A 24543-nucleotide genomic window follows, 5' to 3' on the forward strand; every position below is an offset into this window, starting at 1 on the left:
ACTGCTGAGACACCTTGCATGAATCGTTCATTTGAGTCCCCTCTTCCGCTTCGTAAAATAAGCGGGCATCATACAAGGAGGTTAGCCCCCTTGGCATCATATAAAAAATACCCGTATTTCCTAGTTTTTCTATATTTTCCGACGCTATACAGTTTATTGACCCAAATCCTTGGAGTTGATCCGATCGGATTATTCCACTGAGCGGTTCATAATTAATTGAGTGACTCTTGAGAGCTGCCTCTCTTTTGATTGATGCGCACCTAGCACAGTCATATTTTCTATATTTTTGTTCCACGGACGTTGGTTTGTGGGATGAGAAATGGGAACGTACTGCTCCAGCGAGTACATCGGGGCCCTTAGTTAAAGAAACAAGCAAGCGATAGTCATCATTTTGACCGAGCATGAAGTGAGAACTCAACGAAAGGGATTTTTTCCCGCCAGTTTCGCCGGAGTATAGTTCTCGTCCTCAGTTCGTGTTACAGAAGTTGCATTCCAATTGCTTCCAAGCATCAATCTCTGCTGCAGCATTTCTTCTATTTCCCCATGGAGAATCTTCCAGATACTGAACATAACCAGGATGAGCCTTATGGTGATGACCTATTTTCCTTTCTCTCGTTGAATACATTTCATATTAACTTGTTCTCATGTTCAGATTATGTGACTAATATTCTCGTGCTGTGTGATATTCATTGCCATCATTCTGACAGCTTCATTGTTCCTGATGTTGTGTTATCGTAATAAATCTGATTTACAGATGGACCGAGCAATGTAAATCACAGTGCAGCAGTATGTGAGCCTTCCGTTCCTTTGAGTGGCTACGGTGCAGCCACGACGGAAAAGACTGAAGATAAAATGCGTAGAAAGCTCAAATTCTTTTTCATGAATCCGATAGAAAAGTGGCGAGTAACTCGAAGGTTGCCGTATAAGCTGATTGTACAGGTCATCAAAATAGCTTTTGTCACTCTTCAGGTAAATTTATTGTACTTGGATTTATTACCTCAAGTCTAGGAGAAGTATAATTCATGTGAGTCATGGTTACTGTACTAATGTTTATTTATTTATCAAATTAAAGCTCTGCCTGTTTGCATCAAGTCGGTACAACCACGTGAATTATACGTCGGATAATAGGGTTGCCTTTTCTCATTTATTTTTGAGGGGTTGGGATGCATCAAGGGAGGTTGAAGGATATCCTCCCGCTGTCGGACCTTTAGCTCTCTATGAAATTGACGAATTCTACGAAACAATAGATTATGCGCTTAATGGGGTAAGTGTTTTTTGAACGGCAGATCCTCTAATTGTGTTTGAACTAGTTTAGACCCACAGTTTTAGCTCGTTCATTAATGGTCTTTCATCAATTTGTCTTTCTTTAATAGTAAGCCTCTTCTTTTCACAGTATGCTCATCTAGATAATGCTATTGGGCCGTATTATTATCCAAATGAAGACAATGAAATATCGTTGCCAGTTTTGTGCCTTTATGAATACAAGGAAGGTATCATTTATGGTTTCAATGAAAGCTACGTATTCAACAATGAAATTATCAAAAGTAAGCAAGAATTGGAAATGATATTTGAATTATTATGGTGGTGTTACAAGTCTCTCCAATACGTACACATAAGTTACATACACAATAAGTTACATAATTATTTCCATAAGTAATATTTCAACTATCTGTGATAAATTCAAACTACCTTTAGGTTGTTAACTTAGATATTTTGTATTTAATCTGCCTTGCTTTCCATTTCTCTAGCATGCCATGATGTTCCAGTTTCTATATCCAGTCAAATTTCTAGTGCAACACTTCTTGGGAAAATTAACTTCTCCGCTCTGGTTAGGGCTTCTCTGACATTTGCTGTAAAAACGGTTAACCTAAAGGCTGCTGGACCCCTGACGCCTCCTGACTGCTATAGGTTTGATATAGAGGTGAGCAAATTCCAGGGACTTGTTCCTCTTATAGTGAAACCCTGGGTTGCTTCTGTTTTTGTGCTAAGCAACTCACCACTCTTTAATTGTATGTAACACACACAAAAGTAATAATTTGGGATGTTGAATTTGTGGTTTTCTCTAGATATTGCTTGAGTCGCATGTATTGCTTGCTCACCTAGTTAACTGCCTGTTGAACCCATAGTGACACTAGTCAAAGTGATTGGTCACAAAGGGACCATATCCAAATGGATTCCCAACACCACAGGTGACAAGAACTGCTTGATGAGATATAAATAGTGACTGGTGTGTTAAAGCATTTAGACACAACTCTTCTTTTGGATGAAGTACTAGTTGTACTTGTGCATTGCCAATAAGCATATGCCACTCAATAAATAACCTTTTCTTAGCTTTGAGGTGACACATCACTACATCATGTATCAAATAAACTTTTTTTAAAGGTTGGAACTCGGTAAAGCCATTTGATATGTTATGCAATCTAAGTTTTATTCTGGGGTTCATTTTTCAGTTATGTGCAAGCTAGGTTTTCCCTGCCTATGTCACAAGAAAGATATGGGAATTTGTGACCTTGCTATCTTTAAGAGTTCATAAATAGTGTGTGATTTCTTTGGTGGGAGGGAGAATATGAATGTATTCAGCGATAGTGAGTAAGGTTTTGAAAATGGATTCAATGTATTTACAGTTGAGTTGCCTAGCTTACCGAATTATTTGCAATTGTGGTGTTTTAAGTATTCAACTTTGCTTATGCAATCCATGATTGGTTTTACGAGTGCCATTAATTATTCTCAGCTCAGTTGTTCCTATTAGTGTTTGTATTGTGTTGCTACTTAGTGCCAGTAGCCTGAGGGAGACATTGCTCTTTTTCATGTTTTTTTTATGATGATGTTGTTTGTGAATATGTTGAGTGATATTCTCTCACTAGGGACTACCTTAATTGTATTTTTTACTTGGCATCACACCATAATAAGGTACAAGAATGTCATTATGAAAGTTTTTTCATTTAGTCAGAGGTAAATTCTTATTATTTTCTTAAATTAATGACCAAACTGGACATGTATTTGTATTTAATTCTGTATATAATTAAAATATCATAATTATTGCTTTTCAGATAAGTTTTGATAACAGAGATCATGATGGCCAAATGCTGGTTACTTTAGAGGCTGATGCAATTAGGTTGTCATGCAAAGGGAGTGTGGAGTATATAAGTGAGTAGAGTTTTGCTTTTATACAGTATTATTCATACTAATTTTGTAGGTTAAGAGGATGCTCAATCGGTTGATAAAAAATAGTTTTGATTGTGGGTACAGTTTAATGCTCTGTCCATGTATCGGTATGCCCATATTCAATTGTATTTTATGCAATTTACCTATGACTTCACTCATTAGCCAATTGAATTAAATTCGTTGGCAACAGTTAATCACCATAACCAAATGTGCCATGTTATTCTTATGAGCTAATTGACACTCAAAAGAAGAAACTTAAACTGTAAACTCTCGACTATACAAAATGGGATACTACGAAATTTTTGATTTTATGTCATGAAATCGTGGTCCCAGAAAAAAAGTCTGTGGTAAATACATGGCGCTGTTTGAAAATACGAAATAGTTTGAAATTATGAACATTGGGCTCACTCGCCAGGAGCAAATGGGATTTGTTTATATGAGCAACGGCAAAAAAATTGTCAACAAAACTAGTAATTCCGGCGAAAGCAGCAAAAAAATCCGTGTTTTTGACTATGGTGCATTAAAGTGTGTCGTAAATGATAGTACAACTTTTGAGAGAATAGATCCACCTAATAACTTACGGTGGGAATCGAGGGGAAGTTGGAGTTTAGTAAAAATATCGTGGATAACACAATTTCCCTATTTTTGTGCCTACTCGTAAACATCGCATTGACAATGCTTCATAGGTTAACATGTGAGGAAGGTCGCACGGGGTATTTCTTCACTCCTACTTGAACCTTAGGTAATTGAATCATACCAGCAAAATGTTGCAAGTCCATAAAATTGCTCAAATTTCAATGTTCTTGCGGGTTAATGGGCGACCTCATGACAACACTTTTCAAATCAACAGTTGGAAATGTGAAGAAGGAAGAGAATAAAACCACTCACAGATAGAGGACATATTTCTCATTTAGAGCTTCATTTTATTGACAGCGTTACATTTAGGAGGGGGGAAGGTTGGGGAAAAAACTGTGGCTGTCAATGGCAAGAGGTGGGGATAGGTAGTAAGGATATCAGTCATGATATCATAGTTTATACACGAGCCCATATTTAGGGCCAAATGGCTCCTCTATTACCAATTTGAAATGGATTTGATGATTCTGTGCATTAAGTTTTTGCGCAAGCACCTTGCTATCTATCCACGAGGGAGGCTGCGTCAGGCTGTCTTTTGCCCTGTAAGCGCTGAATTGTATGGTAAGGGCTTGAACTAAATTCATGGGAGAGAGTGCGAAGGGCTTCAGTCAGTGCCTAGCGAATGTCTAAGCAACATACCGTAGAGAAGAAGCAGTGGTCGGGACTGAAGTCATGACTGCAGTGACGAAGAAGATGAAAGTGAGAAAATAATTCCACCACAAAAAAATGAAGTTTATGCAGCCATCCAAGCATCTACAAATTTTGATTTGGACTTCCAATTTTGTTCCCATTCATGCAAGTTGAACACCATGGTGGAAGCAGCGATCGAGAAGAACAAAAAGAAACAAAAATCACAGATTTTTTGGCTCACATCTTTTCATCCATATCATAGTTTTCCAGAATAAACAAGTTAAATATATTAAATATTGGGCTCTATTTATCACCAAATTATTTTTAAGGTAGTCATAATGAAAAGGTACTTCCAACTCTTACCGTGATCTTTCTTCTAGCACTCCTCCTTGTTCTCCCATTCCAAGAGATCTGTCTTTCTAAAACCTGTTCCACCACCTTTTACTGATATTCTGGACACCCAACGTATGCATCCCAAACTCCCTCCTCTAGTATTCCCCCCCTCCCTATGGTGACATAGCTTGAGTGTGTCATAAAAAACACGCCCCCCCTCCCAAACGTAGTCTCAGGCAAGACTGTAGGCCCTTAACCACCCCTCTTCCTCCCACCCTCTGAATCTCTCTCTATCATGCCCCCACTTCCTCAACCAGGCAATACCCATCCCACTCTTTCTGACAGCAAGTTCAAAAGATCTGGACACATTACCTTAACTTGTGTGTACTCGTCGATTGTGCGAGAACAAATACATCGGAGAAACGGGACGAACAGTCAAAACTCGGATAGAAGAACACAAGCGAGCCATTCGACTGGGTTACCCTTCAAAGTCAGCCGTAGCGGAGCACGAAGCCACCGGACATGCAATCGACTTCGAGAAATCAAGAGTCATCGCGAGGATAAAACATTTTAAAACCCAACTCATCCGCGAGGCCATAGAAATAAAGAAAAACAAGAACAACTACAATAGAGATACCGGATTAGGAATCAGCAATACTTGGAACCCAGTCATCCGCAGCATTTCGTTATCTTCCCCCTCCAGTCCTAACTCCTCACACCCTCTGCCCACCCCTCCCACCTGAAATATATAAAAAGGCAGCAAAAACCAATCCCTACATTATTCCCTTGAAAAAGTGACCAGCAGTCGGTCGCGAAACGTCGGGGCAATCTCCAGTACGACACGCGGCATACACCCGTATGTGAGTTATTTTTAATCTTCATGAGCCGCGAAAGCTTCAATCAAGAAATTAATTGTACTTAATTGGACTAAAGTTTCCAAAAGTCTCTGTGCACCTATGTTCAACTCGCTGGTTGGAAAAACCCTCTTGAGGGTTGGACGAAAACAGTCAAACAGCAGGCCCTTTGACCCAGCAGAAGTGATGAGAAACTGAGGAACCTCTCATCCACACCTGCACCAATTGGAGCGTTATCTTTCGGGCCCTCAGTCCCAAAGGCGACTCCCCCTCCTCCTCCATAATCTGATTTAAGGCTTCAACCTTTTTTATGATATTACTAATTTACACCATGGACGAGATGACTAATGCCGCAGAGGGGATGAATGTTACAGATATTGGTAGGGGTGTTGCAATTCAGATTAGAATCCAGATGGCTGTAGCATTTTTCCCGTATTATATTATTCTTTGATGGATGTGTATGAATTGATGATTTTATTCTCTCTACTAGCGCATTTTTTTACTGGTTTATTTTCAATGTATATTTTCATTAGTGATAGCCTTATAATAATAATTAGCCCCATTGCATACTGTCGTCATATGCTTGCGGCAGTGTAAAGTTCTTCCTGCCATGGGCACAGTTCTGGAGCATTGGGTGCCAGCCTCAGGAGTTTTTTTTTCCAGAATTTTGCCCATTCATGCTGCCAGTAAGGGGAGAATCAGTGTACACAGACTTTTGGAAATGACGACAACTTATGGGGTGAATGGTTTAAATATAACAGAATTTGTATGAATGCTTGTACTGGAGCAGGTTTTATTTTCTCTTTATGCATTTGTATTAGTATTATGGCTACACAGGAAATTACAATGTTCATTCTTACATTCATGCATTTACACATTAAATATTGTGTGTTCATGTTCCAGCTAACCAGACCTTGCCATAGATTGAACTATAATTAAAAAATGTATCTAGTTGAATTCCCACCTACTCTGAATGTAGAGATAGTACTCTGATGAAAAAAGCTTGATTGATCGTATTTTGCTTTAGAAAATTTATAGCTTGCAATTGTTTGTTGAGTTCATGTTTTTTACTAATTTTTTCCTTTCTTTCTTTCTTTCAGCTGAATACAAATTAGACTCTGTTTTGAGAAGCTTGCTAAATTACCTTGTTATGTGTGTCTGTCTGGTTTCACTTGTACTGTGTTCCAGAGCAATTTATAGAGCTCACCTGTTGAAAAAGGTACCTCTGGCTTTGAAGCTTATAAATTGTGCAATTTAGCAAAATCATTGGTATGGGTACTACTGTTTAATATCTTTTTCAGGAAACGGTGCAATTTTTTGAAAGAGCATTTGGGAAAAGCCTTAGCATGAAGGGCCGCTTAGAATTTTTAAACTTCTGGTACGTCATGATAATCACAAATGATGTCCTTATTATAATTGGTTCAGGAATAAAAGAGAGAATTGAAAGAAAGGTGAGAAGTTTATTATTTTTATTTGAATAATTAATTTAGTATGCACACACAATGCTGCCTTTGACTTGTCATTTTCTTCAATGTAGTATTTTTGTAGCATTTTATGATTGAGTACTCAAATTTGCACTCCCTAACACTTAAATGTTTTATCCTTACCTTATTGTGCGATGTTTTTGAAAGTCCCTAAGTACTTGTTAGAAGACATTATTTTTACTCTGCTACATATAATGATTTCAAGATTTCACATTATATTAGAGATAACTTAGTTGTAGTCTTGGAAGTAGTCTGTTATGAGAAAAATGTCATTTGTTGTTTCAGCTACGAATGATACCACTGTATGATATAATTCTAGATTTCCACTTCTTCATAATGTATTGGACGATATGGTGGTACTAAACAATATTCACGATACAATATTTTCTCAACTCTGCATTATTCTCAATTTCCCTTATTCTTTTTCCTAACCTTCCACGTAGTATAGGTGTTAAATTGCTGTTCTAAGCTTTTTTTCCTGTGATTAGTTAAATAACTCAATATTTTCAATGTTGCATTTAATATATTTCTGCAATAATATTTGATTACTGTGAATGTTAGTTTTAGACAAGGGGTAACTATTCTGAATGAATGATGCTATGCAATATATCTTCGCAGCAATTTGTTGGTGATCAGTGGAATGTGTGCAGTGTTCTGCTTGGTACAGGCAATTTGCTTGTATGGTTTGGACTGCTGAGGTACCTGGGATTTTTCAAAACTTATAATGTAAGTGGAAATAATGGAAAGTTTTTAGTCAAAGATTTATGGGATGCATATTAATTAATTTATTTACATTTCAGGTATTAATATTGACTTTGAAGAAAGCAGCCCCTAAGGTGGCTAGGTTTTTGCTTTGTGCTCTGATTCTCTACTCTGGATATACATTTTGTGGCTGGCTTGTTCTTGGACCATATCACTTGAAGGTTTGTGCTACAGTGGTTTGCTAATTTCTCTGGGAATGTGGACAGTAAGAAAGAAATACAGTGGAAGCTTGATTCATGAGTAGTTATTTTTGAGGTAATTGAGGGCAGCCATTTTACTGGTTACAGTAAAAATTATATCTCCAAAATAAGTGATAATATGTTTATTTCGACAGCCACTAAGGCCAATTCTTCAGATGGTACATACAAACAAGGCTTGCATGTTGACAGCTGCTTATTTGCCCACATTGGGGCATGGTGGCCTGAGGATAACAATAATTAAAGGACAGGTGGACAGAAAGAAGGGCAAGGGAATGATTTACAAAGGACAGGCTATAAAGGATGTAAATGAGAAGAAATATGTCAATTTGAAAATGCTAGCAGATAGGAGAGCTGTGTAAAATCAATCTTGATTGTTGACTTGATGATGATTCTTTGAAGCACAATTCTTGGTTGTCGGTCACTAATTCATGCTGTGTATGAATCCACGACGTTGCTAGAGTGCCGTATCATGTGCGAAAAATATGTCCAGCCTCACTGGTGATCTCTCCCATTATCTATAGCTTTCTCTGGTGTATTTTTAGTGAGGTACCAGGGTTTTGTAGCTCTCTCTAATCTGAATGAATGGAGTGGAAGGGCAAGAGGCACCTAGACCATTAAATGATACTGGTGATCAATGGTGAAGGTTAACGGTGTAGTAGTCCTGAATTCGCTTGGAGTAGAGCGGTCAAAAAATGGATGATCAGAAAGCTATCAAGTCGCCATCAGAATGCACCTTCCCATACCACTGGTCTCTGCTGTCGTTTGGTTTGCTTTTTTTCCATCTTTTGTCCCGTCTACAAAAACATCTGCTGCCTCAAGTGCTTTTATCCAAGAATTGTGCATTTGTGGCTGAATGATGCAGGAAGGCAAAATCGCAAGTTACTTACCTTCACAAGAGCACTTGTATTTATCATTGTGGAGCATTGCAGGCGGCAGAAGAGCGCCACATGCTTACGGAACTGAGTCCTGCCACGATTGACAGTCGTGCAACTTCATGCAGTGTCGCTGTTTGGTGCAGTGTTTAGAATATGGTTTCTGCCATCACTCAGTGATTTGATGCTTCTTATGAATCCCGGAGATCAATTGTCACTTTGCTACAAGTAGTGCCACACACAGCCACAGATTGGTTTGAGGAAATGAGTTACAGTTATTGCTTTGAGATATTTTATTTGAAAAATTACGCATAAATATGCAAACAGTCTTTTTCTGTGAAAAAGCTCCCATGCAAAATCTGTGAGTTGGATGAGGTGAATATAGGCACTACATCCTTCTCGTTGGGAAGCAACGAGCACTTGATATAGCAAGCAATTTTCTGGGGATTATGAGCATTCATTAAACCAAGCTTTCACTGTAGAAATTATGTTTGATGTATTCATATTTTGAGTGTAGAATTAATACTTTGACTCTCCGGCATTATTTTGATCGTCCAATGAAAAGAGGAGACCCAAATGATGAGGGCTTCTTTAAATGTACCAAATAAATACCTATTTTTTTATCTTGACATTTAATGACTAATATTGATGTCAGTCAGCCATGTATTAAAGGTTATTCAGTATCTTGATTTTATTTCTGGATATCATGATGGCTTGTGAAATGCTTGAGAAATTGTTTTATATAAACATGTCTTCTTTAATTTACTTGCAAACGCTTCATTTGAGGGTTCAATGTCAAGCGAGAGTATTCACTGTTTGATGATGAGATGAAGGATATTCATGTGGCATCATGATTAGATGAGAGCATAAGCATAGACCCAAGAATTTTGGGGGAGGGGTTGATCCCCTGCTTGCTATCATTTTGGTGTGTTTGTGGTGATCTTGCCCTAATATGCTGTGGTTTCTTTTTCAGTTTCGATCCTTGTCAAGTACGTCAGAATGCCTGTTTTCATTGATAAATGGAGACGACATGTTTGCCACCTTCTTTAGTATGTCAAAGAAATCTCCCATGCTCTGGTGGTTCAGCAGATTGTACCTTTATTCATTCATCAGTTTGTTCATTTATGTCGTGCTGAGTTTGTTCATTTCTGTCATTATGGATGCTTATGAAACTATTAAGGTGAGGTCTTGATGTGTTTAAACATATTTATTGTTCATCATGTTACTAATGTACTTTCACACCTATGGTGTTCTGATGCTCTATTATCTTCTTGTTGACTTTTATCTTAATCAAAATACTATTCCTTTTCATAAAATACATTTTGGTATTTTTTCTACTTATTCAAATATTAATTGTCAACATTTTCCGTGCTCTCACTTATATAGGATATTTTTTTTACAAACATGCCCTTTTTCACTAAAGTTTTTTAAAACTTTTATGTAGGGCCTTATCAATGTGATTTGCAATTCTTTACCTATTAGGACATATGGGCATAAAATTTTCCAGGGACTGCAGACTAAATAAAAAAGTTGGCTGAAAAATATTTAAACTAACAAGGGGAGACCACGAAAGTTGCTCCGCCTTTTTCAATGCCGTATTTTTTATGGCCTTCGGAATGGTGAACACATCCCTGAACTAGTAGTGGTTCCGTTGAATGGGCCTTAGTTTGGCTGTAATTAATTAATTTTCATGCGGTACTTTTCACAAGCCGCTTGTACTTTCATGATATCGCACCCTTCACCAGGTGGGTCAGGTGGGGTAGTGGTTAGCGTTCACGGCTACCACCCGGGGAACTAGGGTTCAAGGCTCCGTGATAGCTTTTTATTTTCTTGTCTCCATTGTGATCAAACGGCGTCAACTTTTTCATTAATTTTAATTGCGACAAGCATAGACATGAGACTACTTTTTTATCACCATAATGACGTTTAGGTATTTAAGCAGTGTCATTTCAAACACGGAGATACGACGACTACACTAGCAAGGGTTGGTGTGCGCCAAATTGTTAATTTCTTCATTGCTTATACTGATAAACTTCCACATTAAAAATGGAAACCACTCTTGCAAGAGCACATGGCATTATAGGCTCGCGGCGACCAACAACATGCGTACAGACATAATTAATAAGAACACAAAACGAATATAAAATGCCATATCTCTCGAACACTTGTAATTCGCTTTACTCCAAAGGGAGTTTACTTACACAGTACCTATGTGCTAAAAGAACCATTCCGAAATATAATTTCCATTAATAAATAGGATGAAATAAAAGTTTATGACCCTGGACCGGACGTGGTGGCGTATAAAATACGTCAATCTTCGAAAGCCAAGGATTTCAACATCGTACGTACATTCTGGGTTAGAATGGTCTCGTGTATTCCTACAATGTACTTTGACTGTCTATATTGCGAGTTTTCAAAGTTCGAGGTATTGTAGCTAAATTTTTTTAGATCAGCAAGAGGAACCCGTCACACGTGGCGTATAAATTACGCCGGGCGACCGGCCGTATACCACCTTTGTACCTTTATATCTGTATCACCTATAAATGTACAAGATTTTACTAATTTCTACAAATAAAGATTAATTTTAACAAAAATCGAGTATTATCATATATGCACATAACATGGGAAAAGTACGCCATTCGCCCGGTTGTGAAGAAATAACAGTCGCGCCCGCTAGAGGGTTAAAAGCAACAATTACACCAAATGTGTCTTGTGCTCGCCGCTTCCCAAAATCTTCCGTAGCCCTTCCAATATAATAACAAGATATGCACCAACAAATGTCATTTCTTCCAAAAAAAAAAAGCCACTGCTTTAGCCCCCCATTAATCTTTCGTTATGTTTTTGAGTAGAAAGTGGAGCCTTCACTTCCCCGCGTTGAAAATGACACTGCTTAAACACCTAAACGTCATTATGGTGATAAAAAAGTAGTCTCATGTCTATGCTTGTCGCAATTAAAATTAACGAAAAAGTTGATGCCGTTTGATCACAATGGAGACAAGAAAACAAAAAGCCATCACGGAGGCTTGAACCCTGGTACCCCGGGTGGTAGTCGTAAACGCTAACCACTACCCCACCTGACCCTCCTGGCGATGGGTGTGATATCATGAAACTATAAGCGGCTTGTGAAAAGTACCGCATGAAAATTAATTAATTACAGCCAAACTAAGGCCCATTCAACGGAACCACTACTAGTTCAGGGATGTGTTCACCATTCCGAAGGCCATAAAAAATACGGCATTGAAAAAGGCGGAGCAACTTTCGTGGTCCCCCCTTGTAAGTTTAGTTAGGAGTGACATGGAAATTATTTAATATTAGCTACTTAAATCAATCACTCAAACAAAAATGTTTTAGCTTTTTTAAAAATTATATTATTCTGTTATACTTGCAGATAATTAATATTAATATGCATAAAAATGCACTTAATCTATTTATTCTTCTATTGACTGATTGAAGGGGTATTGTTTGAAAAAATCTAGCTGTAGGTGAATCATGAAGGATATTCAGATTTCCGCAATCAGTCAGGGAAATGAGGAATTCAATGTCTTCGAAGTAGTTCTTGTCTCATTAAAATGTCCTTGAGCTTTGATTTTAAATTTTCTAACCTGTACGTATGGGGAGTGTAATTTTAGTCAAACCATAACTTCGTTAATTATACGATGCTTTCATGTTCATGTGTATTTCTGCTGATGGAGTGAGTCATTTCTTCCAGATGTGCTATCAGCAAGGATTTCCAAAGAGTGATCTTCAGGAGTTCATATCTAGTGGGGATGAAGAGACTTCTCCTGGAATTCTTCCCAATGAACGCTCACCCTCTCTGCTGGGGTTTTTCCCACACAGTTGCTGTGGCCATAGGTGGGGCTCGATGAATTTTGCTTCATACTCCTTTTTGTTTCTTCATTTCATGGAATATTTCTCTGAATATGCCATGAAATTAACAGCTGCAATTCCAAATAAAATGCCTCTTCCTGAGAGGCATTTTATTTGGAAAAATATTCACAAGTTCCAATGAACCTTGTTACCACGCTTTATAAATCAAGGGGTACTCAGTGCCATAGCATGCACAAATTGTGTACCTCTAAAAATTTTCATCAGGTTAGCAATTTGCGTGCTTTAAGTGGTGTAAAGACTTCTATTCTTTCTGTGCATTATTTTGCATTTAGCCTATGTGCATTCCGACTGCAAAAAGATAAACCGAGAGAAATATTTTCTGAATGGTTAAGTATAGACATTGGTTTAGAATACCAATAAAGGGCTTATTTTTCTGTTGGCTTTAGCGGTGTGGTGAAGATTCAGTGGAGAGGTTTGCATGATGTGCACTGTGTGTGTCCATCTTTGTAGTCGGCAGCAAAACTATCTTCAAACATGGACTCACTTGATGCATTTCCCATAAAACTCTCCACTGAAGGGCTTATTTTATTTACTAAGTACCTCATACCTTTGTTAAGTACTTTTCCTTATCTCTGACCCTTTGGCAAAGTACTTTTTATACAGTTAACTGTTGATTATCCCTGCATGGATTATCCATGTTGCGGATTCTTGTGGAATGTTGTGTACATCCATTAGAAAATAGTTGGCCTTCTGAGTTTTTAACTCTTCTTTAGCAGTATTAGTTGAACTTAAGGTTGACACTCATCAATTTTATTAACATATTATATTTTGAGGGATTAATTTTCTATTAAAACTAATTTTTGAAACTTGGTTGTTCTTTCAGTTGTAGGCATGCTTTGGAAAATAACATCAAAATGTTCTAAGTAAAATAATTTTGGTTTCATTTAGTTAAATATTCCTAACTGTTTTTGTATAAGGCTAGGCAACTTTTTGTTATAGCCTGTGATGTAGTTATAATAAATAACATTATATTATTCACCAGTATTTTGAAGTTCAAAATGTATGGGAAGAAATATAGTAATGCAACCTAAAAACAATACTCAATTTTATGTTACTTGACATCATTTTCTATGCAAAAGTAGAAAAATAATGTCTGTAATACCTACACATCATCTGAGACCTTCTTTGCCTGTCTTCCGGTCGACTTGTTGTTCCAACTGATGTCTATATTAGGATATCATGTTGTGTAGAGAACAACTAGGTTTTGTTCTTTTCCAACCATGGAAAAGTTTCCCTTAGTTTGCCTTATGACAATTAATTTTATGCATCATGTGGCCGATTAGTTATCTCATCTTCTTTGTAGGGTTTTAAGAAGAATCTCTTCTTTGTAATTTCAATTTTCATTTAGTAGATGCATGTTCTCTATTATTCTTTGTTGGTGTCACCCTTGAATACTTCTACCCTTGATTTTTCATGCTGCTGTCACCATCCATGCCTCACTGCCACTAATAAACGTGCTTCAGTTATAACATGTGATAAATGGTTTTCTCATTTCAATGCTTATATACCCCCCTTAATTAGCTATCAGCTCTCTTCTTTGAAATTGGAACTATGATATTCCTCAAAATTTCTGGGTCTCTCTCTTTCCGAGTAGTTTCCACCCATGGTTTTTAAAATTTTGGGTTTAGTATTCTTTCCTCAATTTTTTATTGAGAAATTATTATAAATGAAACCTATAACCCCTTATGATTTTTGTAGTCAATCTTAGAGGAGCAATCTTATGGAAGCACTGGGCATTATGATTTTTATATGCCTTGGTACACTTTTCCCTTTATGTAATTATTTGTAATGAATGGATATTCATTTTCAGGCGAATGATTCGTTTATCTAAATTTAAATGGAAGTCAGCACAGCAGCAGTTAATTAATCTTAATGGTGATTCACTCTGTATATAGTCATCAAAAGTGTTATATGTGATATTAATGATATATCTTCTTAAACATAGGTCTGTGATATTTTGTGATTGCAAATGGATTTGTTCCTATTGTAATGATGTGAGTTTTGATGTCTATTGTTGCATGTTCCATTGTTATTGAAGACTGATTATATTTATCTACTGTTATATTTTATTGTTATGTTTTAAGTGCAAGAAGAATAATAATTTTTCAAGAATATTATCACTACAAAACCTGAATATTGTTAAATCTTTAGCCATATCATGTTTCAATGATAAAGGAATGATATATTAGTGTTTTGCTTTTATTTTTGCTCCTCACCCATTCATTAGTAAAGAAAGTGTAATGGCAGTCTTCCTTCATATGGGTCAGTTGTGTCACTAATATATATTTAACATTGAGAGTAAATCCCTCCCCAAATTAGAGAATACTCAGTTTCCAACTATATATAGAAATTTCTTTTTGGAAAATACAGTGTGTGTGAGGGCATGTGAATAACTCCATTGAATTAGGTCTTTAATTTAAAATTTCATTTTGATTACAATCACTCTGCACGTCACGGCACGTGCATTACACCTACACCTGAATTGGAACACCTAGACCTGAATTAAATGTGAGGGAATGTAATTAGCCTAATAGGAGTGGAAGTGTTTAGTAGAACAGTGGTAATATACGTAATACATGGGCCATTCAGTTGTTGAGCAGGGTGCATTTATGCTATTATTGCTTTTAATTTCACTTTGAAGGACTGGATGGTGTGAGGGTAAATAAATGAGTGTTTAGAGCCATGGGGTAGGCAAACTTGGGCACGGAATTTTTTAGACATTAATTAGGCCCTTGTTAAGTCTTATTCAAATATTAGCAGCATTTGTGTAGACTTCAGGATTTTCTGTGCCATTTTGTGTTACTTTGGATCAATTAACCCTTTTAGCGCTATCCTTCTTTCCGGGGTACAGTCGAAAAATGCGGAGGGTATTTTAATGAAATGCAGCGACTAGGAAAAATAAACATTATGTAGTTAATTTTTTAGATATCTTAAAGCAATTTTTTTATTTAATGAGATTAAATTTGACAATCACAACATTTTTATACGTTTACAGGTATATAAGTTTTTTTGTTCCAATGCTCTCAAATTTAACAACAATAGCGTAAAAGCCGATATATCGGCACGCCTCACTTTTCAGCCGAGGAGTAAAAGCCGATATATCGGCGTGCCACACTAAAAGGGTTAAAATATTTTTTCCTGAATTCACCACTTTATCATGAGGCTTAGGCGAGGCATTCTCTTAATTAGATGAGTTTTAACAGCGCAATAGCCCATTATTTTGACCACTCTCACTTTATTAAATAGCAACTTACCATGTTTTTTGGTTTTATGGTTTTACACCCTATTGTAGACTTTATTCCAACAGTTGGAACTATGGTGAAGCTGAGTTAGTCTTTAAAATTGTGTCGAACCAAAATATGGCATGACATTGCCAGCAGACATTACTCAGCAGAAACCTTATAAGCACAACCTTAGCAAATTTTTATCCTCTGCTTTCTTTTTATTTTAATGGTGGTGGGGGAACCTTGTATTTGATGTTGATTCATTTTTATCTCCTTTCTGAACATCCAAACTCTTTGTGATGCTGGTATTATGGTAGCTTGCTTAAGCAGATAATATGTTCCATTTGCTTTCCCCATACCAGTTTCATTTTCATTAATAAATGAGCAGTCCTGAGTTATGGGCATTCTCACTTATGCCATTTCATACTGATGATCAGGCTCCACTTACAATCTGCATACCCTCTGCATGGTCATTTTGGGAGACTTGCTTAAAATGTAGGCTATCATGTTGAAATTTTTGGAGCGTGTAGACTGCTGTCATCATTTGTGTACCTCAAGTATTAAAATTTTACCTCTGTATTTTATCAGATGATTTGTTTGATATTTGAGAAAGGGACAAATGTTGAATAAGGTGTACTCTATATATTACAGAATTTCATTGCACTAGTAAAAGTTAAACGGCATGATGCACCACCTAAAAAATACTAAATACAACTGGTTGAGGAAGAATGCATTTTCTGAATGAGGATTAATGTAATTTTCAATGAAAAGAAAAACTAAAAATGGCTAGTGAATGGGAAGATATGCAAAGGAAAGCCTAGTTTGAATTGCATATGGCTGGTTATTGAGGATGAAAAAGAAAAGGATTGTGTAAATGCTGAAAGTTGGGTTTACAGGAGAATGTAGTGGGGAGCTGTATCTAACCAATCCTCAGATTGCTGACTGAACTCGATGACTATAAATTGAACCATTTATAAGTTACATGTGTAGAAAGGGTGGTGATGTAGGGTGCACTGGCAATGAAAGCTGGAATTTTATTTGCAGAAATAAGGTCGATGTGCGTAATGTAACAGTGCAAGATCAGGCAGGATACACAAAAGCTGTTGCAATTACTGTTACTTATTAAGAAATGAGTTATGTTATAATATAACTTAAAGGTATTTCAAGTGACTTACTTTCTCCTCAACCTGAAGACTACCTATAATGGATGCATTGAATGACTGGAGCAGTTAGTATGGAAATGGTGCAAAATCATGAGCATTGTTCAATTTACGGACATGGTGCTTGGCTACTGGGCTACTCCTAGTAAAATTTTCTGTGGTGGGTGGATTTAGAAAATGCTTCTCATTATTGCATTTGCATGCTGGGTTAACTCACTAGGCAGTTTTTACCCTTAAAGGTAATATAAATGTAAGGTTGTAGTAACCAATATTATGTTTCCAAATGCTCGAGCGTAGATTTAAAATGTGGTGTATGAAAGGTATAAAAAATGCTTGCTGAGCTCAAATGTTTTTGGAAAAATTTATCGCGTATGGATGGTATTAATAGAGCTGTAGCAATCTGTTTGCCACTCGCAAGCACTTTTTCAGTGTTCTGTAACATTAGGGAAGGAGTGGAGAAAGAGACCATAGGGGAACATTGTCCCAGCCCCTCAAATGTGTCTAGGTTGTCCCTCTTGTTGGTGATGTAGTGATAATAAACATATACTAATGTATGCATCCCAAGTTCAATGCCAGAAGGAGTCAAACCTATGGTTTAAATGTATTTACCCTTTTATAGTGTTGGTAAGAGTAGTAATGGTACTTTTAAATGAATGGATTTGTATGATAATGACGAATGATAAAGCATTTTTCTATGTTTTCAGGGCCACAGCTGCTGAAACAGAGCCACTAATAACATAGCTGGCAGCTATTTGATGTATTACTCTGAAGATTCCACAAAATGTCATATCCACTACACATTTTTCAGGCTGTGAATATTTTAATTTTTATTAAACAGATTTTAATTTATTTTAAAATGGAAGAAGTACACCTGAGGTACTTTCATTCTGTTCATTTTTTCTTTTTTATTCTTTGATAACTGCATATGTTTTATATATGTATTATATGATATAACAGTTACTCATCAGTCAATTGTATTAAATTTTTGTAATGTATGTAGATATAAATGTAATTATAAGTGAGAATATGTGCTATAAATTTTCTATCTGTTATTGCTCATGAAAATGGTGGAGCCAGTGTTATAAATAATATCTTCTTCGTTTATGTCTGAATCTTTTGTTGGAGAGCATCACTATCCGACATAGTCTGTTTCATCTCATGGCTGGAATATTTTTTACAAGTTAGTAAGTGAAATCTTTTTTTGCTTGGAAAAAATTTGTTTTTACAGTTCTCAAAAATATACGTATACGAATTACAGAATCAAAAGTTCATGCTGTGATGGGTTGGAAAATTTGGTATAAAATCTTTTTACAATGTGTCAACCTCACAAATACCTTTTTCTCATTTGCTGGGCAAGACAAAAATATTATGTTAAACCAAGAAGGTGGCAACCTAAAAAATTCAACCTATTTTCTTTTCTCGAAAGTCATCAAGTCAGGCCTTGACATGATTTCTAATTTTTATCATCAATTTTTGGGTGAGTACTGAAATGGTGAATTTCATTAGAAGCGTAAATGTTGCAGATGAAATATTTCTACCTTAATGTTAGTAACTGTGTGGCAGAGTCATTCAATTGAGTGCGCAAACCCATGGCAATAAACCTAATCAAACTTAAAGCAAAAAGAGTGTAAAAAATTAGAGCTATCATGACAAGATAATATTGTGATGTAGGAAACAATTACTACAGTAGCTGGAGTGTAATCATTTTCATCCAACCCTTCGAGACAGCTCTGCGATTTAAATGCTTGTGGTATAAAAATGTATTGAAAGTATAGCTTTGGGCAGCTGTGCTAGTATTACTTCATATGTTTAACTGGTCCAGTCATAATGTTTAAATTTCCAATGTAACTATTCTGTTTATTTCGAAGCTATCATATTACAGTTTTACTTACAAAAAACTTATCACCTGTCATCTTTATTTGCCTTAACTTTTCTTTACAAATTTTAGTTTTTGTGTGGTATGTTTCAAAGAAATCTTCTAAGCACTCTGCTGAATCAGTCTGGGCAGCAGTACCCCGTGTCCCTCTAGCAGAGAACACTTGGCATCCTCTTTGAGGCTGGAATGTCCTTAAGCTTTGCAGTTTCTTTTCAATTTTCCTGTGTATGGGTGTTTTTCTCATACTGAAGGGGTTGATGCAGTTCCTTATTGTTCAAGTAGCTTTTGAAATAGCCCAAGGTGAAGCCCAACCAAGTTAAGGTGATCTACCCCTTACTCCTGTGTGACACCTTTTGAAGTTTTGCACTAGAAGTCTATTTCTCCTTCTTGTGTTTCACAACTGAAAGAATGATTGCGAGGTCAATAGGGTAGTTTCCTTCATCAAAGAAAACAAAATGCATTGATTGCGATTCGTTACCCACCATTAGTGTTTTCATAATATACTAATTATTTGGTTTTAGAAATATCGGTTTAGTCAAATGGCAAGGGTCAATTTTATCCTCATTTGAAAAAGGCCACATTGGCGCCCACGCGATGTCACTCCATGTGACGTCACAGGGACCTAGTTTCTATAGGAGTAGATAGGAGATTTACATCATCTGAGGTTACCAATGCATGTATGAGGCACAGAGCTCAGGGAAAAATTTCTTAATAATCGCCTATTAAAACGGTCGGAAAGTTTTCTTCGTTTGATAAGGTATTAATAATCCTTATTTAAGCCAAGCGCTACCAGCCAGCATGGCACTCTGCAACCTGCTAGCATCCTGTGTCGTATCAGCGCTCAGAGCCTCGCCCCAAGGTCACCTCACTTGCGGCAGCGGGAACCAGAACGACGTCACGCGAGAGTTTTCCCGGCATTCATACTTAGCCGTCGCGTTTTCGCACACTTGAAAATTTTCACTTTTCATTTAATCACGCAATATAGATATCGTCATTTAAAAATCTAAAAGCGTGAAATATGAACTCCAGGAGTAATAATCTTTTGATTTCGGCAATAAAGAAATAATAGGCAACCACCCTATTGCCTTCCAGTTGGACAAGAGGAAAGAAACAGAGAAAAATGCAGAAGTGGCCAAAGAGAAGAGACATAAGGAGTTCTCTTTGAGCAGTAAAGTTAGGTAGAAACCACACAAGGATGCTTATGAGCACAGGCAGTTCACATGCAATGAGGTAAGGATGATATTTTAGGGTAGGGACTTTTTGTTAGTTATGGGAATTGTGAAAAATCATCTTCCGAGAAGTCAAGGCCAGCGGGAGATATCTAGAGAATCTTAGTAATACAAAGGAAAGTGATGAAACCCACATTCAAAGCATCAAATCCTTAATGTGAACCTGATTTTCCATTAAAACTTCATCGTCTAGTGAAATTTATACATAACATAAATATCATTTGTGGAAGAGACTTGAGTTTGGCTCAGCAATCAGTTCCTTTGGCATCCTATCGTGAGAGAAAGAGAAAATAATTGCTTTTGGATTTCACTTAAACATAAAATTGTATTGATCTGCCATTGCTGATAAAATATTCTTTTCTAACCTTTAACATCTGTCATTCTATGAGACCTTTTTCTTAGGTATAACCACATAAATATAACCTCTTAGTTGCTCTACACAACTATTGATTTAATGTGTATTGATTCCCATATCCACTATCACAAAATATTGCAACTGATTGTTGGCCTTCGAATAAATTCAGTGTTCCCACTCAACCGTGAAAACCCTAAAACCGTGAATAAGCCGTGATTTTTGCTACCGTGAAAAAACCTGGAAATAGCCATGAATTTCGTCATAAAACCTTAAAAATCTCTCAATCTTGATTTTACGATCGAAGAAATACGATTGACAGATTAAAATAAAAATGCATGTTTCGGTCATATTTTCTACATGTACATAATACCCCACAAGCCGCCTAGAAGGCGTGTGGGAGCGGATGTTAGGAAACCAGCCATATACACATAAAAAATGAAGTACTCTAACGAAGTCGGGACTAGCGTTTCTTAAAGTCCTTCGTGGTTCGGGGGAAAAACGAATTCCCATATTTATCCGTTCAGTAAAATATTTCCCTTAATTTATCGCTTCTATCGGACCTGGAAATATAGTGTGGCTTTAATATTATGTTATCTGTCCCGCTCTTTAAGATATGTATCCATTCTCAATAGTTCAAGCAATCTAAGCCTAGCGCGCAGCCTCCGAGTCTCCAGCGGCTCCCATCCTAATTCGCTTAACATCTGGGTAACACTGTCTGTACGCCCGTAGCCAGAGGCGCAGCTAGGAATTAAGGCTAGGGGGGGTTTTAGGCGCAATTAATACTGGTGGGCTTGGGGGTATTGCATACCCGCCAGGGTAAGCGGGAGGTGCGGAGGCCTTCCGCCGAAATAAATTAAGATAAATGGTTCAAAATGGTGATTTTTACGGCCTTCTGAGGGATATTTTATTAATCCTCACACTATTCCATAAGCAATATTAATCCAATCAAGTAAAATAGATTTCACTTGAAAATTTCTATGAACTCTAGGGGGGGTTTTATCCCCCAATACCCCCCCTCGCTGCGCCACTGCCCGTAGCAGTTTTTGACGAAACGCGCAGCCTTCCTTTGTATTTTGTTCATTTCGCCGTCATATTTTAAGGTCAGTCACGCGCAGACATGGCCACGGATTTATCTACACACGTATATTCGAGGCGCCATTATTTGTCCGTGTGCCACGAAGACACATTGACCTTTAGCCTGTACCAAAGTCGGAAGAATGGTAGCCAAAGTGCTCATTAGCACTTGCGAAAATTCAGACACTTCTTAACTTCCCTGGCACCCTGGTCCGTCTATTTTCCCGCTAACAACCTTGAGCCGGAGCAGAATTTGGCAAACGATATGTGACGTCAGGAGAGATAGCACTTTCATTGCTGCGTTTATATTCACGGTGTCTTTCACGTTTGTTAAATTTTTAGTTAACGCACGTGCGGTCGATGATTGTTACGTGTTCATTATTTCTGCCTAAATTGGCTTATCTACAACCCGTGAATTTGAAGACATTAATACCGTGAAAACCTGGAAAAAACCGTGAATTTTATAAATAAGATTGACTGGGAATATTGGAAGATTAAAGAGAACCCTATGCTTTTCCGAAAACATTATTCGAAAAGGTTATTTTAGAGTTTTTTTTTAGATTTCAGTTCAGTTTCTGGGTAAAAAAAAGTTGACCAAAAAGATGATAGAACTACATTACATTATCAAATTTTATGAGCTGCGAATTTCTCTCTTTACATTATATTTATTTGCGAAATTTCTATTTTTGTTAACTTTAATCTGGTTTTTAAGACCAAGTTTAGCGTCAAAATCCATTTCCGGGCGTGCGATTTGTATGAATTTTCTAGGAGGCTACTCCTGTATTCCCGGGTAAGGTGGGCCCCCACCGACCCACCCCACGCCGCCCCTGATCTCCAAAGTGATCGCTTCAGCGATGTGGCCAATGAAAATTGAATGCGGTTTCACGCGACCATTTCGCGACGATGGCTCCAGGGATAAAGAATCTCACCCCTTTCCCACCACGATCGGCTCGTACCTTTTTCCGTCGCTGACATCGTTTTTCGGCCAATTAGATCACATAATGCCGCTAAGAGCAGTAGCGTAGGCAGGAATTTCATTCGGGGAGGGGGGGTCCAAAAACAGGGAGGAAATTTTTTGAAAAATAGAGTACTAAGTAATGGATTTTAACTACCTAATTTTAACACTTTTCATAATCGAAAAAACTTCATCAGTTAAAGAATTATTTTGTAAAATCCTGATTATTCATTACTTTGTTTCCTTTTATGAAGGAAAATAATTGTGTTTGTATATTTCGGGAGAGGAGGGGTCCGGACCCCCTGGACCACCCTGGTACGCCACTGACTAGCAGCGATTGTAACTCCAAGTTTTAATTTAAATGAAATGGGAGTATTATAGTCTGAAAGTGACGGAGAAGGAAAGATGGACTTACTCGTTAATCAACACTTAACACTGAAATGCAAGTGCACCAACTGTCGACTTTATGTGAAATAAAACGAAGTCGGGAATTTAAATAAGTGCATGCACAGATTCCAGATACATGATAACCCCCAACCCCTAACTGTGGCGGATACAGAAAAAAACCAAAGATATTTGGAATAACTCCGCAAGAAATGTACCGCCGTGAAAATATACCAAACGATAAACAATCTTAAGGCACACAAATAAAGAAAACGGCACAGCAAGAATAGATTGTAATACAACGGAACATGAAAAAATAGTCAAGACAACGCATATTTTAATCAGTGGAAATGTAATCGAAAATTTTCATTTTATCACGACCTTCTAGCCGCTTCCAAAGAAAGTCACTACGGATGATGATGTAAAACACTAAACGCGAACGATTCACCTAATAATTTTAAAGTCATTGAAAATAACTGAACCTAGAACATTCTGTATAAGGTAATAGAAAGTAACGCTGCAACACGCTCAATAACCAAAAAAATAATGCAAACGGCACAGCAAAAGTTCAAGAAAAAAGTAGGTACTCGGTGAATTATTCGAAGAAAATCCGAAATCTTTTTGGTCGTACGCGAGAGAGCTTCAGGGAAAATCTTCAACCGTAGATTCGTAATTTGATAAAGATGTCACCGAAAATATTGACAAAGCTAACACGTTAAATTCCCACTTCGAAAGTTTATACACCACAGACGACACTCAATTTTATTTGGACAACACATATACTGAGGAATCGATGGAAGAAATCTGCATCCAAAGTGATGGGATAACTAAACAATTACAATCGATAAAGAATAGTAAATATCCGAGTCCGGAGTGAGCCCACCCTAGAACAAAAGAAGTTAATTGTGTAGGGGCAGCGTGCAACGTGTAAAGCTTCATGAGTAATCGCTAGCATTTGCGCGTGCGGTTAAATTCCAGTCTTTCCTTTATTTTGAGTGGAAACAGCAGCTGGTGCACTGCCCGACTTACTTTATGTCTAATGGGTGACTATGCTTCAGCTAATGGCGAAATATGGCGCTCGTTATTCCATTGTATGGATTTATGGATCCCCGTCTCACCGTATGCCTTCAATTTTGATTTTACTCCATCGCATGCCGCGGTGCAGTGGCGCAGCGAGGGGGGGTTTTGGGGGTTAAACCCCCCCCCCCCAGAGCTCAGAGAAATTTTTAAGTTTAATCCGTTTTCCTTAATTGGATTGATATTACTAATATAATAGTGTAAGGATTAATAAATTATCCCTCAGACAGCCGTAAAACTCACCATTTTGAACCATTAATCTTAAAATTCCGCTATTTATTAATCTCGCACCTACCACTCATCCTGGCGGGTATTCCATACCCCCACACACCCTGGTATTATTTGCACCTGAACCCCTCCCCATCCTTTATTCCTAGCTGCACCCCTG

The 24543-nt window shown here is 37.3% G+C and overlaps 1 protein-coding gene across 2 annotated transcripts; it reads left to right on the top strand.

Annotated features, from left to right (window-relative positions):
* Window positions 1–287: 287 nt before the first annotated feature.
* LOC124170753 (mucolipin-3-like) lies at window positions 288–18815 on the top strand. 2 transcript variants are annotated; one of them, XM_046549685.1, is made up of 13 exons: window positions 288–589; window positions 755–969; window positions 1073–1264; window positions 1394–1544; window positions 1749–1921; window positions 3051–3147; window positions 6716–6834; window positions 6917–7066; window positions 7718–7825; window positions 7900–8022; window positions 9907–10113; window positions 12643–12785; window positions 17910–18815. In XM_046549685.1, exons 1-13 carry the CDS (start codon window positions 544–546, stop codon window positions 17944–17946), a joined length of 1761 nt encoding a protein of 586 aa, XP_046405641.1. In that variant the 5' UTR covers window positions 288–543; the 3' UTR covers window positions 17947–18815. The 2 variants fall into 2 exon arrangements, with proteins under 2 accessions (XP_046405641.1, XP_046405640.1); XM_046549684.1 differs by lacking the exon at window positions 17910–18815 and adding an exon at window positions 14632–15009.
* Window positions 18816–24543: the final 5728 nt, after the last annotated feature.

The sequence above is a fragment of the Ischnura elegans genome, chromosome X, assembly GCF_921293095.1.
Source record: "Ischnura elegans chromosome X, ioIscEleg1.1, whole genome shotgun sequence".
In the NCBI taxonomy this organism is placed as follows: Eukaryota; Metazoa; Arthropoda; class Insecta; order Odonata; family Coenagrionidae; genus Ischnura; species Ischnura elegans.

Excerpts from the sequence above, each read along its gene's own strand:
- LOC124170753 (XM_046549684.1), top strand. The coding sequence starts at position 544 with ATGGAGAATCTTCCAGATACTGAACATAACCAGGATGAGCCTTATG. Across the intron at positions 590-754 it reads TAACCAGGATGAGCCTTATG|ATGGACCGAGCAATGTAAAT; the intron begins GTGATGACCTAT and ends TCTGATTTACAG. Across the intron at positions 10,114-12,642 it reads ATGCTTATGAAACTATTAAG|ATGTGCTATCAGCAAGGATT; the intron begins GTGAGGTCTTGA and ends CATTTCTTCCAG.